We start from the raw sequence: 17,390 nt of genomic DNA, 5'->3' as shown, positions 1-17,390 counted from the left end.
CAATCAGGGTTTTCAGGTTTCTATATTACAATTTATCGATTTTCAATTATCCACTTGTTTAATTTTTCATTTTTTCAATTTTAAAATGTTTCGATATTTCAAGTTTCATTTTTCAATTTTTGATTCTCATTTTTTCGGTTTTTTAGATTTTTCTTTGTTTCAATTCTTCGACTTCTCAATGTTGATTTTTCAATTTTATAATTTTTAGACGTTTCAATGTTACAATTTTCTCATTTTTAAATTTTTTAATTTTTCAAAATTTCGGTTTGAATAAATTTGTCCTTTTGTTGAACAATTAACAAATGAAAAATCGAGAAAATGAAAATTAAAAATAGAGAATTTGAAAAATTTTATATCGAAAAATTGCAGAATTGTTTCGTTTTGTCGATTTTTCGATTTCTCGATTTTCCAATTATCCAATTCAATTTATCAATTTTATCAATTTTCGATTTTTCAATTTTGGATATTTCAAGTTTCATTTTAAAATCTTTGAATTTTGAAATTAAATTTTTTTGTATTTTTGATTATTTAATTTACAGAAATTTTTGTTTTTTCATTTTTTCAATTTCTCGATTTTTAGTTAATCAGGGTTTTCAGGTTTCTATATTACAATTTTTCGACTTTTCAATTGTTTTTTCAAATATCCAGTTGTTAAATTTCTTATTTTTTTCGTTTTTCGATTTTTCAATTTTAAAATTTTTCGAGAATTCAAGTTTCAGTTGTGATGAATTATACACCAAAACACGTTTTAAGTATTATATTGTTGAAAATAGACCATTTTGAAAAAAAAGGAGAGTTTGTAACCCCCTCCCCTACTATGTCAGCAGCAACAAAATACGTCTCACATGGTAATTTTTTGTAAATAAATAAAGATTTTGCAGTTAAGCTCCGCCCCTGGACTCACGGCGAATAAAAAAATCACCACAATTGAGGCACGGGTGGGTGGGCGGGGCTCCTATTTTGTTTTTTTTTCTTAATACACGTAGTCTTATTTTCATAACAAGAAACTTAAACATGTTTAAAATGGAACCTGAATTTTGCGTCCTTTCGGTCTGACAACAAATGAAAAAAAGTTCAACATATTTGACTTCGAGACATGGGTGGGGCTTATCTTTTGGCTTTCCTTTTTACTTAATACATTTAGTTTTCTTTGAACAACACCATTACTTACGATCATATTTCACGTGGTAATTTCTCGTAGAAAAATAAAGATTTTGCAATTAAGCTTCGCTCCCATGGCTCACGTCGAGCAGAGAAAAATCGTTACAATTGAGACCGGGTGGGTGGGCGGGGCTTATGATTTTTTTTTTCCCTTCTTAATGTATGTATATACTCTTCATAACAAGAGACTGAAAACATGTTTAAAATGGTAAATATTAACCTCCACATTTCTCTACAAATTTGTCCTTTTAAACAAGTTTTCCATTTCTTGTCGTGAGTAGAAAACTACATGCATATATTAAGAAAAAACGGCAAAATATAAACCCCGCCCACCCGCCCTCATTACAATTGTGATGAATTTTGTATTCGTTGTGAGACGAGGGGCGGCGCTTAATTGCAAAATGCTAATTTCTCTACAAGAAACACCATGTAAAATATGTTTTAGGTACCATGTTGTTGAAAGAAAATTATATATGTTAAGATAAAAAAGTTAAAAATACCGCAACCCGAAATTATAGAAAACATAATAAAAAGAACACAAATGAAAAAGGAGATGAAAAAATACTTATAGGAGGGGATTTTAACGCAAAAATAAGTGGGCGGAGTTATTATATGTTCTTCTGTAAAGTGGCAAGAAACTAATACAGTCTGGGCTGTTAAAAAGAGAAAAAAAACGCTAATCATATTTATTTTATTACACGATTAGCTATAAAAATGCATTTCGTTTTTTTCTTTTTGCCAACTGCAAAATCAGTCTTATCTTAGCAGATACTAGCAATGTTTTGAATTTGTTGTCGAAATAAGTATACACAAACATATTAAGGAAAAAGCGGCAAAATGTAGCCCCGCCCACCCCCCACGTCTCAATTGTGACGATTTTTTTTATTCGTCGTGAGCCAAAAAGGCGGAGCTTAACTGCAAAATCCTTATTTCTCGACGAAAAATTAAAAACATGTTTTCGAGTATCGTCTTGTTCAAAGAAAACTACGTATGTTAAGAAAAAAATAAAGTTCACGACGAATAAAATAAATCATCACAATTGAATTAGGGCGGGAGGGCGGGGCTTATCTTTTTTTCTTAATGTAGTTTTGTTTTCTTTAAAAGAAACTTCAAACATGTTTAAAATGGTAAATTTTGCAATTGCAGTTACACTCCGCCCCTCGGTCTAACAACGAATGATAACTTCATCACTATTGAGGTAGGGGCAGATATGGGTGGAGCTTAATCGCGTGATAAATTTTTCATTCGTTACCAGACCTTATTTCTCTACAACAAATTACCATGTAAGACATATTTTTGTATAATTTTTTGTACAAAAATAAGGATTTTTGTGATTACGCTCATGATCACAATTGAGATAGGGTGGGTGGGCGGGCTTACATTTTTTCTTTTTGTTTTAATATGTGTAGACTTCGTTTCACAACAAGAAACTTAACATGTTGAAAATAGTAAATTTTTGAAAGGAAATATCGATTTTGCAATTATGCTCCACCCCTCGTTGTGACAACGAATTAAATCATCACAATTGAGTTAGGGCGGGTGGGCGGAGCTTATACTTTGCTTCTTTTCTTAATATACGTAGTTTTGTTTTCACTAAAAGAAACTTAAAAAAAGTTTACAATGGTAAATTTTTGTAGGGAAATATCGATTTTGTAATTATGCTCCACCTTTCGGTGTGACAACGAATAAAAACTTCATCACTATTGAGGTAGGGGAGAGTATGTGTGAAGCTTAATCTCGTGATAAATTTTTCATTCGTTTCTAGACCTAGGGGCGAAGCGTAAGACCCATATTTCCCTCAAAAATTTGCCATTCATGTTCTAAGTTTTTGTTGTGAAAAGATGACTACGTGTATTAAGAAAAACTAGGCAAAATACAAGAATAATAGATAAAGAAACGGGTGAGAAAAGAGGATCAAAAGACAAAGCAAATAACAAAGAAGGGAAAATATTGTGGAAGATAATAGAAGAAATGGGATGGGAAATTTTGAATGGAAACAAAGAAGGAGATGAAGAAGGAGAATGGACGTACGTTGGAGCTAGGGGAGAATCAATTATAGACTATGGGATTGTCAACGAAGAGGCGTGGGAAGAAATAGAGAGTTTCAAAGTGGGGGAAAGGGTAGAATCAGACCACATGCCACTAGAAATAAAAATCAAATGAAAGGAGCAAGAGTACGAAAAACAAGAGAGAAGAAACGAAAGAAAAGAAATAGAAAAAAGAATATGGGATGAAGAGGGAATTTAAAAGACACAGAAGTAGACTAGAAAAAAAGAAATTAGAAGTAAAAGAAGATATAGAAGTTACGATAGCAGAATTGATCAACTTCATTGTAGAAGCTATGGAAAAAAGAAAAATATACATTTGGCAAGAGAGGAATAATGGATGGAACGGAGAATGTAGTGAGTTGAAGAGAAAAGCAAGGGAAAAATTAAGAAAATAGAAGAATAACAGAGGAAGGAAAGAAGAGTACTTAAAATAAAGAGAGAATTACAGGAAAAATTTGAAGAAAGAAAAAGAGAAAAACAAGAAGAAGAACAGAAGACAATAGAGTCCCTGAAAACAGAAGAAGAAGAAGTATGGAGATATATAAACAAGGAACGTATGTTGCGTTGACTGAGCATTTTTTAAATAGCACCCATTTTTGAAGTTCTTTAGTTTTCCGGTTTTGCAGTTTCTCAAATTTCGGATTTTTGTTAGATTTTACAATTTTTCGAATTTGTTTTAGGTTTTTAAAAGTTTCTGTTTATCAACTCTTGAATTTTTCGATTTTATAGTTACCCAGATTTTTAATTTTTTCGATTTAGAATTATGCAATTTTACAGATATTCGATTTTACAATTTTTCGTTTTTAAGTTTTCTAGATTTAATTTTTTCAATGTTTAGATTTTCGATCTTGCACATTTTCGTGTCTCCAGTTTTTCGATCTGCAATTTTTCGTTTCTTGGATGTTTCGATTTTTTAAATTTCCGGTTTTTCAATTTTTCGTTCCTTCGATTTTTTGATTTTTCAATTTGTAGATATTTTAATTTTCCTTTATTTGAATTAAATGATTTTCTATTCTTAAATTTTTCGATATTTTAGTTATGGGATTCTTCAGTTTTTTTATTCTTCATTTATTCGATTTTTCAATTTCCCGATTTTAATTTTTCAATCACTCGATTTTCAATTTTTCGATGACTCACTTTTTCAAGATTTCAATTTTGGGATTTTCCGTTTCTTCAGTTTCTCGATTGTTCAAATTTTCGATTGCCCAGTTCTTCTATTTTTCGGTTTCCCGATTTTGCGATATTTCAGTGTTACGATTTTTCAATTTCTTTATTCTTCAATTTTTCGATTTAAAATTTTCCCATTGTCAAATTTTCAATTTTTTTTGTTTTGTCGATTTTTCAAATTCTCAATTAATCCATTTTTCGACATTTCGATGTTTCAATTGTTTTTTGGTATTTTCAAGTTTTTGATTTTTCGATTTTTTGACTTCGATTTTTCAAATTTTCGATTTCTCACTTTTTCGTTGTTTAAGTTTTGGGATCTTTTAAGCTCTCAATTTTTCAATTTTTGATTTCTCAATTTCTTGATCCTTCAGTAGTTTGATTTTCCAATTTTTCGATTTTTTAAATTTGAGATTGTTGTTAAAAATTTAACTATTTTTAAATGTTTCGATTTTAAATTTTGCATTTTTCGATTTCGGTTTTTTTTTTCAGTTTTTCGATTTTTCAATTTTTTGATTTCTTAAATTTTGCACTTTTCGATTTTACGATTTTTGATGTTTCGATTGCTCGAATTTTTAATTTTCCAATTTTTCGATTTTTCTAATTTCAAATTTGTCAACGTCTCGGTTTATCCATTTTTAAGATTGTACTCAATTTTTCGATTTCTCAATTTCTCAGTTAATCCATTTTTCGCCTTTTCAGTTCTTAGTTTTTCGAATTTTCTATGTTTAAATGTTTCGATATTTTAGTTATGGAATTCTTCAGTTTTTACTTCCCGAGCGTAAGCAAAGGAAGTATTGTAATCGAGTCCGTCGGCCGACTCTCTACTTTTACGTTTTCTCGATCTTTCATGACCCCTAGAAGACGAAGAAATAGGTCTCCCATTTCCGTCTGTCTGTCCGTCTGTCCGTCCGTCTGTCCGTCCGTCCGTCTGTCCGTCCGTCTGTCCGTCTGTCCGTCTGCCCCCGGATTTTTATTAGACAGATAATCTCCGAAAGTACTCGACCGATTGTTGTGAAATTTTGTACTTATATTAAGAATATCATGTAGATGGTAAAACGCTAACCAAAATTTGTCTAATCATCCCCACCACTAATGCGATGACGTCACTTCAAAATTGTACATAGTAAATGGGTTTTCAATTGTATAAAATAACATAGTCCTACACATGTAGTTTACAACTCTGAATCGACTTTTCACCCGAAACGTCCAGATTTTTGGAAAAAAAATCAAAATTATAAAACAACATTTTGAAATTTAATTTTTAATCTGCTAACCAGAATGCTTTGAAATGTTGCAGATGTTTTAAGGCTATAAAGAGCATCATAAATCTTTAGTCAAAAAATATTTGCTTATCCCCTCCAAAAACTTGATGACGTCAGCTCAAAAGTTTGTGGAATAAATCATATCTAAAATGTACAAAATATGATGAGTCTGTACTTGTGATCTATCACTCCATTCATATTTTTTGGATTTGCATATACAGGGTGACTCAAAAAAATTAATGAATGCGTAAATATATTTTATTGATTTAATCATGAACTACAAAACCGAATGCTCTGAAGTCTTGCAGATGTTTTAAGGTCATAAAGAGCATAATAAATGTTTAGTCAAAATATATTTGCTTATCCCCTCCAAAAACTTGATGACGTCAGCTCGAAAGTTTGCCGAATAAATCATATCTAAAATGTACAAAATATGATGAGCCTGTACTTGTCATTTATCACTCCATTCATATTTTTTGGATTTGCACATACAGAGTGACTCAAAAAAAATTAATGAATGCGTAAATATATTTTATTGATTTAATCAGGAACTACAAAACGGAATGCTCTGACATCTTGCAGATGTTTTAAGGTTATAAAGAGCATAATAAATGTTTAGTCAAAATATATTTGCTTATCCCCTCCAAAAACTTGATGACGTCAGCTCGAAAATTTGCCGAATAAATCATATCTAAAATGTACAAAATATGATCAGCCTGTACTTGTGATCTATCACTCCATTCATATTTTTTGGATTTGCATATACAGGGTGATTCAAGAAAATAAATGAAAGCGTAAACTTATTTTACTGATTTACTCAGGAACTACAAAAGCGAATGCTTCGAAATCTTGAAGATATTTTAAAATTATCATAAGCATGGTAAATTTTTGATCAAAACGTATTTGGTCGTCCCCCCTAAAAAATTTATGATGTCACCAGAAAATTTTGCAGAAAAAATCCTATCTAAAATGTACAAAATATGGTGAGTCTCTTCTTGTGATTTATCATTCCATTCAAATTTTTTCGATTTGCATACACAGGGTGACTCAAAAAAATTAATGAATGCGTAAATTTATTTTATTGATTTAATCAGGAACTACAAAACGGAATGCTCTGACATCTTGCAGATGTTTTAAGGTTATAAAGAGCATAATAAATGTTTAGTCAAAATATATTTGCTTATCCCCTCCAAAAACTTGATGACGTCAGCTCGAAAATTTGCCGAATAAATCATATCTAAAATGTACAAAATATGATCAGCCTGTACTTGTGATCTATCACTCCATTCATATTTTTTGGATTTGCATATACAGGGTGATTCAAGAAAATAAATGAAAGCGTAAACTTATTTTACTGATTTACTCAGGAACTACAAAACCGAATGCTTCGAAATCTTGAAGATATTTTAAAATTATCATAAGCATGGTAAATTTTTGATCAAAACGTATTTGGTCGTCCCCCCTAAAAAATTTATGAAGTCACCACAAAATTTTGCAGAAAAAATCCTATCTAAAATGTACAAAATATGGTGAGTCTCTTCTTGTGATTTATCATTCCATTCAAATTTTTTCGATTTGCATATACAGGGTGACTCAAAAAAATTAATGAATGCGTAAATTTATTTTATTGATTTAATCAGGAACTACAAAACCGAATGCTTTGAAATCTTGCAGATGTTTTAAGGTTATAAAGAGCATAATAAATTTTTAGTCAAAATATATTTGGTTATCTTCTACAAAAAACTGATGACGTGAGCTCAAAAGTTTGCCGAATAAATCGTATCTAAAATGTACAAAATATGATGAGTCTGTACTTGTGATTTATCATTCCATTCATATTTTTGGATTTGCATATGCAGGGTGACTCAAAAAAATTAATGAAGGCGTGAATTTATTTTATCGATTTAATCAGGAATTACAAAACCGAATGCTTTGAAATCTTGGGAATATTTTAAAGTTATTATAAGCATGGTAAACTTTTGTTCAAAATGTATTTGTTCATCCCTCCTAAAAAAATTGATGACGTCACCCTTAAATTTTGCTGAATAAATCCTATCTAAAATGCAAAAAATATGATGAGTTTGTACTTGTGATTTATCATTCCATTCATATTTTTTAGATTTTCTTAAGAGGTGGTTCAAAAAAATTAATGAAGTCAATTTATTTTATTGATTAAATTAAAGGCAACACTTATTATTAGTATTACACCCCAACCAACCCAATTTGGTAGACACAAAATTTGTTAAAGGAAAAACTCGGTTGAAACATAAGGGTAGCACGCTTATTTACATCGACTTTAACATTACAGACGTGCATTTGTTTTATGCGTTCACTTGGTTCCGCGAATGTGAAATAGACATGTTTATAATCAACCAATTGTGAATTTCACCGTCAAGAATTAAAATAAAACCCAATGTTTTATATAATAAGCGGAAGTCGAAGCAATAAAACCGATGGTCGTTTTGTTTACAGTTTCTCTGTTTGACTCTCACGTATGCTGTTACGCTTGTCATCTTAAATTAAGAATGTTTATACATAAACGATTTTCAGTTGCCGTATACATGAGTAAATTGTTTCGTTATTTTCTTGATTATAAAAAATCAATATTCAAAACGACCCAATTCATTTTCCCGAAAATTTGGGAGTACAATAATTTTATTCTTAGTATTACACTACATCTATCCCAACTTATATACGTGTCCTTGCAAAAATGTTGATGACGTCATCGCAATTTTTTTTAAATTCCCACTACAAAAATGTAATGAGAAAAAAACACAATAGCCATGCAGTCGTCAAGTTTCCGACAGCGAGGGAAGTACTGTCTAAACTCTTTAGACCAATTTTTTGATTCTTAACTTATTCAATTTTTCAATTTCCTGATTTTCAATTTCTCAATTATACTCAATTTTTCTAATTTTCAATTGCTCAATTTTACGATTTTTTTTTTAATTTTCTATTTGTCAAATTTTCAATTTTTGCGTTTCTAGTTTTTAATTTGTCGATTATTCGAATTCTCGATTTCTCGATTAATCTATTTTTCGACTTTTCTACGTATCGATTTTCCAGTTTTTCAATATTTCGATTTTTCAGGTTTTTTATTTTTCGTTTTTTTGACTTCAAATGTTCGCTTTCTCAATTCTCCGTTGTTTGAGTTTTGGGATTTTTTAATTTTCCAATTTTTTGATTTCTTAATTTCTTGATCCTTCAGTTTTTTTATGTTTCTATCTCTCGATTTTTCAATAGTTTGATTTTTCAATTTTTCGATATTTTCAAATTTTCGATTTTTCAATTTTTTGATTTTTTAAATTGTAGATTCTTGGATTTAAAATTTTTTAATTTTTCGATTTTTTTAAGTTTTAATGTAGCGATTTCTCGATTCTTCACTTTTTAGCTATTTTAAATTGTATATTTCTCAATTTTTTGAATGTTTCGATTTATCCACTTCTCAGTTTTTAGATTTATGAAATTTTTGATTTTTCGATTTTTGAATTTTTTAGTTTTTTAATGTTTGAATTCTTGATTTTTCAGTTTCTAGATTTTCATGGTTCAATTTTCCATTTTTTCGGTTTTTCAATTTTTTGATTTTTGTACAATCGATAATTTTAAATTTTTCTATTTTTACTTTTTCATATTGGCTATTTCGATTTTTGGATGTTGTTTTTCGATTTCTCGGTTTCTCATTGTTTCGATTTTAAAATTTTGGACGTTTCAATTTTGGGATTTTTCAATTTGTCTACTTTTTTCAATTTTTCAACATTTCAATTTTGAGAATTTTTCAATTCCGGATACTTCTATTTTCGATGTTCGATTTCCTAATATTTTGATTTTTGAGTTTTCGATTTTTCGAAAAGAATTTTTTTCCGTTAGTTACTTTACAAAGGTTATCTGAAAACAAATATCGCATTTTTTTTTAATTTTTCAGAAAGCGGACTATCGTATATGTATATGGATTATGTTTCTATGGATAGCACTGATTTGCAAATTTTCATGTCTTCAATTTTTTGATATGCAGTTTTTCTAGTTTTCAATTTTCGGTTTTTCAAATTGTAGCTTTTAAATAATCAAGTTCTCGTTTTTGCGTTTTTAAAATTTGGTCAAAAAGAACGAGTTTCTTCAAACTGATATTCTGAAAAATTGTAAAGCAGGATTTTTTCATGTTGCTCTTGTATTTTCGATGTATGGAAACAAACATCCAAAATAAAAACTTTAAAAATAGGAAAACAACTGAAATAAACGAAAAAATAAATTACCGAAAAATTAAGAAACCTGAAAATCATAACAGAAAGGACCAATCTAAAAGGTGAAGTAACGAAATATTGAAAAATCGAAAAATTCAAAAGCGCAAAATCCAAACATTTAAAAAAACTGCAAACTTAAAAAATTGCGGAAACGAAAAATTAAAATTCAAAAAACTGAAAATTCGAAAAATCGAACAGCAAAATTCTAAATTTGAAATTTCAAAAAAAATGCACACGAGAAATTGAAGGACCGAAAAATTAAAAATCGAGGAACGGAAAATTCGAAACACTGAAAAAACGAAAAAAGTAAAAATCCGAAAGTTGTAAACTCAAAAATCTAAGCTAATCGAAACATGGATTTATTGAAAAATTCGAAGAGTTGCATTACATATATTAGACGACATCAATTTTGCGTACAATACGTCTCTGTGTGGCATGTTGAAGAGCAGTGTTTAATTAAGGGAACAGCGAATTTTGGTTAATGACATACCCTCTAAAAAAATAAAGGGTGGGTGGGCGGGGCTAATACTTGCTCAGAGAAGACTAATTTTGGCAAATCACATACCTTGCAAGAAAATTAGGGCGGGTGGGTGGGGCTAGTACTTGCTAAGATAAAACTGAACACTATTAAGAATAGTCACTGGAATGAAGAAGGGGTGGGTGGGAGGTATTACTGCTTGCTTAAAAGCAAGAGAGAATTACAGCAGAAAATGGGAAGAAAGAAAAAGAGAAAAACGAGAAGAAGAAGAGAAGACAATAAAGTCCCTGAAAACAGAAGAAAAAATATGGAGATATATAACCAAGGAACGGAGAAGGAAGACTGAAGTCAGTAGGAAAATCAAAATACATGAATGGAAAAGACACTTTATGGAATTATTGGGAGGTTGTGAGGAAAAATGCTGCAAAATAAATAAAGGAATTACAATGACGAAAGAAATGTGGAGAGGTTCGAAAATAACAGAAGATGAAATAGGAAGGTAGATTGAAAGACTGAAAAGAGGAAAGGCACCAGGAGGGGATGGAATCCAGAACGAAGTGTGGATGTTCGAGGCAGAAGGAGTGAAAGAAAGGATATGGGAAGATAAAAGGGCGGTTGGATTTGAAGAGAAGTTCAGCGAGAGAGGTGATTGTAAAATATTGCAAGAATGTTGGAAAGAAATAAGAAAGGAAGGGGGAAAACATGTTTGGAACGAAAGAGACAAGTAACATGAAGGAAAGGGATATGCATGTGAAGAAATAGAGAGAATGAGAGAAATGGGAAGGAGTATGAAAGAAGAATTGAGCGTAAGAGATAAGGATATAGATAAGCAAGAACACAGATCGAGAATATCTGAGTCTAGATATAATGCAGAGTATAGAAAAATAATAAAGGATGAAGTACCAAAGTACACACAGAGAGAGAGTATAAAGGAAAAAATTGGTCTAAAGAGTTTAGACAGTACTTCCCTCTCTGTCGGAAACTTGACGACTGCATGCCTATTGTGTTTTTTTTCTCATTACATTTTTGTAGTGGGAATTTAAAAAAAAATTGCGATGACGTCATCAACATTTTTGCAAGGACACGTTTATCAGTTGGGATAGATGTAGTGTAATACTAAGAATAAAATTATTATATTCTCAAATTTTCGGGAAAATGAATTGGGTCGTTTTGAATATTGATTTGTAATAATCAATAAAATAACGAAACAATTTACTCACGTATACGTATCAGAGGCAACTGAAAATCGTGTATGTATAAACATTCTTAATTTAAGATGACAGGCGTAACAGCATACGTGAGAGTCAAACAGAGAAACTGTAAACAAAACGACCATCGGTTTTATTGCTTCGACTTCCGCTTATTATATAAAACATTGGGTTTTATTTTAATTCTTGACGGTGAAATTCACAATTGGTTGATTATAAACATGTCTATTTCACATTCGCGGAACCAAGTGAACGCATAAAACAAATGCAGGTCTGTAATGTTAAAGTCGATGTAAATAAGCGTGCTACCCTTACGTTTCAACCGAGTTTTTCCTTTAACAAATTTTGTGTCTACCAAATTGGGTTGGTTGGGGTGTAATACTAATAATAAGTGTTGCCTTTAATTTAATCAATAAAATAAATTGACTTCATTAATTTTTTTGAACCACCTTTTAAGAAAATCTAAAAAATATGAATGGAATGATAAATTACAAGTACAAACTCATTATATTTTTTGCATTTTAGATAGGATTTATTCAGCAAAATTTAAGGGTGACGTCATCAATTTTTTTAGGAGGGATGAACAAATACATTTTGAACAAAAGTTTACCATGCTTATTATAACTTTAAAATATTCCCAAGATTTCAAAGCATTCGGTTTTGTAATTCCTGATTAAATCGATAAAATAAATTCACGCCTTCATTAATTTTTTTGAGTCACCCTGCATATGCAAATCCAAAAATATGAATGGAATAATAAATCACAAGTACAGACTCATCATATTTTGTACATTTTAGATACGATTTATTCGACAAACTTTTGAGCTGACGTCATCAGTTTTTTGTAGAAGATAACCAAATATATTTTGACTTAAAATTTATTATGCTCTTTATAACCTTAAAACATCTGCAAGATTTCAAAGCATTCGGTTTTGTAGTCCCTGATTAAATCAATAAAATAAATTAACGCATTCATTAATTTTTTTGAGTCACCTGTATATGCAAATCGAAAAAATTTGAATGGAATGATAAATCACAAGAAGAGACTCACCATATTTTGTACATTTTAGATAGGATTTATTCAGCAAAATTTTGTGGTAACGTCATAAATTTTTTAGGGGGGACGACCAAATACGTTTTGATCAAAAATTTACCATGCTTATGATAATTTTAAAATATCTTCAAGATTTCGAAGCATTCGGTTTTGTAGTTCCTGAGTAAATCAGTAAAATAAATTTACGCTTTCATTTATTTTGAATCACCCTGTATAAGCAAATCCAAAAAATATGAATGGAGTGATAGATCACAAGTACAGACTCATCATATTTTGTACATTTTAGATATGATTTATTCCACAAACTTTTGAGCTGACGTCATCAAGTTTTTGGAGGGGATAAGCAAATATTTTTTGACTAAAGATTTATGATGCTCTTTATAGCCTTAAAATATCTGCAACATTTCAAAGCACTCTGGTTAGCAGATTAAAAATTAAATTTCAAAATGTTGTTTTATAATTTTGATTTTTTTTCCAAAAATCTGGACGTTTCGGGTGAAAAGTCGATTCAGAGTTGTAAACTACATGTGTAGGACTATGTTATTTTATACAATTGAAAACCCATTTACTATGTACAATTTTGAAGTGACGTCATCGCATTAGTGGTGGGGATGATTAGACAAATTTTGGTTAGCGTTTTACCATCTACATGATATTCTTAATATAAGTACAAAATTTCACAACAATCGGTCGAGTACTTTCGGAGATTATCTGTCTAATAAAAATCCGGGGGCAGACGGACAGACGGACAGACGGACGGACAGACGGACGGACAGACGGACGGACAGACGGACGGACAGACGGACAGACAGACGGAAATGGGAGACCTATTTCTTCGTCTTCTAGGGGTCATGAAAGATCGAGAAAACGTAAAAGTAGAGAGTCGTCCGACGGACTTGATTACAATACTTCCTTTGCTTACGCTCGGGAAGTAAAAAGAATGAAAGCGACATTTAGGTGTGGAAATGAAGAGAAAGAGAATCATTTTTGTATGAATGAAACTGACAGGTGTTGATATGTTGGAGAGAGGGAGAAATAATACCAATTTCAAGTAAAAATCCAGGATTGCCAATAGACTCACTAATTTGATCATGTTTTCTGAATTAAAATGACTTGAAAATTTTTCAGATGACGTCATCAAATTATTAGTGTGAATGATCATCGATCAGACAATTTTGGTCAGACCGCATTCTTAACACTGGACAGATTTATCTGCCGTACGTTTTGAAGTAAAAAACAAGCACAAATTCACATTTAAACAAACAGTTTTTGGAACAGTTCAGAAATATTTTTGCGAGTTACCTTCCTTAAATCAAAAATTGTTATCATAAAAGAACTTTTTGTACAAATTATATATCTTTTGCTTCCGTAAATAAGAGTCAGTGGTGGTAGTTTCCGGTTTCATTTAGAAAACTGAAAAATTCACCAAAACCTCAAGACAATTTGACAGTTGACATTTAAAAAACTGGCGATGACGTCACACGTTGCAACAAATAAATGTCGGATTTTTTTTATAATATTTTAGGGAATATTTTTGTAGGCAAAGATTATAGGATATTTTTGATATTGCTCGTGACGTATACAGTCCAAAGAATTTGGATAATATCTGGAAAATTGCATTAATCTACAAAAAAAGACAGTGCGTTTGAACTGTCAAAGACAAGTAACTTCGGCACGCATAATAATCGAAGATTCGGCAGAAGAATTACAATGCTAAAAGTAAATAATACAATGAAAGTTTGTCTCTATTAATTTGCAACAAAAAAGGTGAACTCCATATGTGCAAACAATTCAAAACAATGGCATTTTGAGGTTAGAATCGTGGTTAGCGCATTTCTTCGATCGTCAAGTAGGCGTGCAACTTTAACAGTCTAGAACAAAAGCAACACGAATGATTGCTGCCATAAGAGAAAGTAAATTGATTGTTTATAGACGGTTGTCTTTTACTTAATTGATTGTTCAACGACAGTTACTTACACTGCATTCGTGTCAATTTAACTATTATATAAAAAAAAATGGGTCGCAAATTAGCGACCGAAGGTCGAAATACCAGACAGCTTATACCAGACGGTCCGTTAAGTCCTTAAAAGGCAATGATTCCAAAACCGAATAGTTTCGTTAACAGTGCTCAACTCACCGTTGTCGTAGGCGTCAAAAGAACTCCGTTGCCCATCGACGTGATAAAATCCGAGCTGGAGATTTGCGAATTCTGGCTATCGTTCGAAAAATCCGAATTGTTGGACATTCCATCACTCAATTCCAGCTTCATTTCGTGGTGTCAAAGCGGCCGCTTGTTATCACGCAGTGTTTCGATAGCGAAAGTTAAAAATATAACCTTGATTGCGATCTAACAACAGCTGTTCTGTTAGGCCTGAATCTGAACATCAACTAACGTCTTTGGCACCTTCGACCAGTAAACAAACACTTGTTACGCCGTCAAGTCCCCGATTTTGCAAGAAAAACATAAGAAAAACGCGACCACCGGATGACTCACGCCACGAAGGGAAACCCTTTCTCAGAACCACTGACTCTGATGTCAGAACTAAAAATATACCGATGACTAAAGAGCGCGCGACCAATGAGCGAAGTCCGAGTCGCGAGGTGGCGCGAAGCGGGGCGAAGCTGGCCGACGGGGCAGCGTTCTAACCTGGCCCAATGTTGCGATTCGAAGAACGATGACTCATAGCTGGTGGTGGGCTGGCTCGGATTTGTTGAATAACATGACTTATTTTATTTGAATAATACGAGATGCGATTTTGTTTTTATTTTCATTTTTTTTCTAGTCGTACTCGCCGGCAGCCACACACCGGAAACAAAAACCGCAACTTCTGATAACGAGCGATGACTCATGTTGTTTGTTGGAGTATTTTTGTGCACTTATTGTTTGAACTATGAGCGTTGCGATTAACGTGTAATAATGAAATGTTAATGCAAACAAATCGAATTATTACCCATTGAAATTGGCGTTTAAATTATTATCACATGGCTTATTCTGTAACTCCCAAGCGATAACTAAATGAAGAACTATAGTCGGTTCATTGATGTTTAAGATTTTTTTGACGTTTCAAACATGAGTTGCAAAATACGTACCTTGGGTAAAATTTTTAACTACTTACGTCATACCTTATAATCCCTGACTGAGTTGCAGTAAAGTGCTTAGTTATAGTTAGGCTAATAAGCTTTATTGCTTTAATCAGTTACTTATTAATTATAAGTTTTTTTTATTTTAAACTGTCCTCATAAGTTTTTTTACACTTTCATTTTTTCACCTCATCGTAGAGATTTGTTTTCTCTTTTTTTTTAATAATATGATATTACTAAAGTCATATTTAATTTAGTCAAAATTTAATTAAAAGTTTGCGTTACTTACGCGAAACCTTCGAACCTGCCTTTCTGGAATTGATAAATTTTCTCCACTTTCTATACAATTGTGAATTATCATACAAAAACAATTATATTGATAAACAATTGAATTTTCGGGTTTTCAAAAACCGAGAAGAAGTTTAATTTTGATTATATCTGAAAAGAGAAAAAATTGCGTTACTTACACGATGTCATCGTTTCTTACGCGAACTTGTGAATAGGTATTAGCCGTCACGGAAGTAAGAAAAATTGCCATTTCCAGCATTTTCAAAAATTATAAAATTCGATTTTGCAACTTTTTTTTTTTTTTGAAAACCTCTACAAGTTGAAATGAACAAATGTATCTAATGTTAAAGTAAAAGGATCAAGTGCTAAAAGAAAAAATATTCAAACTTACCGAATTTACAATTTATTTACTTGATGACATTACCATCATTTGAAATTTTCATTTGTTTGTTTTCATTTTGGCTTTTCTCGCTTTTCTCCTTTTTATTTTCATGGTTTCTTAACTTTTTTTTAGCGCAATGTCTTTTTTCTTTGTGCAGCTTATGTTTGCCCTATATTCCTGCTGATATTTTCGGTTGGTTGATTTTAGGTATTCTAAGTCTTTTTAATTTTTGTCGGTGTTTTCTTACTCTTTCAGTGGATGTTAAAGAGATTTTGATTAACACAGCAAAATCAAATTAATGGTAAATTGACGGCTGTCAAGGCTAATTATTTAATTTCAAAGCTAAGCCACCGAAAGAAAATTATCCCGTTTCGCGTAAGTAAAGATGCGATTTTTAATAATAATCACAACGCAATTTCAATAAAAGTACAATGAAAATAGAGAGCGAGAACGAGAAAAAGAGACAATGTAATCTGATTGGCAATTATTTTTAATATTTGAGAATAACATGAAAGTTGGTCCCTTATCGTTACTTACACCAATTATCACATATATCAGAAGAAAGAAGTGTAATATTTTTTTTAAGATGATGTTGGGATAAGTATTGATTGTACATTAAGGTGCATTCTTTACGACCGTGCTTTATATTGTAAGTAAATCAAGATATTTACTTTGCTTCTAGCAATGTTAAAGAAGATATAATATCATTAATATCTATCATTTCTGTGAACAATTTTATTATTCCTCAATAACAAGAAATTTCTACTGCGGGTGTTATGGTATTGTAAAAGCAAATATATTTTTTAAAAGTACTAATTGTAAGATTTAACAATTTTCAAAAAAATGTGCTGAGGTTGACATTTTCGTGGAATTACCCATATGTCGTTGTTGCTGACGCGGTTACAAAAGATACAATTTCTGAAATCGTCCAAAAAAAAAACGACAAAAATCTTTAAGCAACAATAGTCTGTTACATACTGAGGGGGAAAGTATTCCATTCATGTCCAAAGAACTATAGCTTAC

At 31.3% G+C, this 17,390-nt stretch overlaps 1 protein-coding gene across 1 annotated transcript in view; it reads right to left on the bottom strand.

Moving 5' to 3' along the window:
- Positions 1–15,126, bottom strand: part of LOC135136004 (transcription factor kayak) — a 57,370-nt gene extending 42,244 nt beyond the window's left edge. Inside the window, exon 1 of the mRNA XM_064065112.1 lies at positions 14,754–15,126. Within this exon, the coding sequence (XP_063921182.1) occupies positions 14,754–14,885 (132 nt within the window). The 5' untranslated portion in view covers positions 14,886–15,126. The remainder of the gene's footprint in view (positions 1–14,753) is intronic.
- Positions 15,127–17,390: the final 2,264 nt, after the last annotated feature.

This window comes from Zophobas morio, unplaced genomic scaffold (assembly GCF_036711695.1).
Source record: "Zophobas morio isolate AGI-343-1 ecotype UQ-CSIRO unplaced genomic scaffold, CSIRO_AGI_Zmor_V1 ptg000026l, whole genome shotgun sequence".
Classification (NCBI taxonomy): Eukaryota; Metazoa; Arthropoda; class Insecta; order Coleoptera; family Tenebrionidae; genus Zophobas; species Zophobas morio.
The sequence above is the reverse complement of the archived record's forward strand: the minus strand, read 5'-3'. Positions and strand labels throughout refer to the sequence as shown.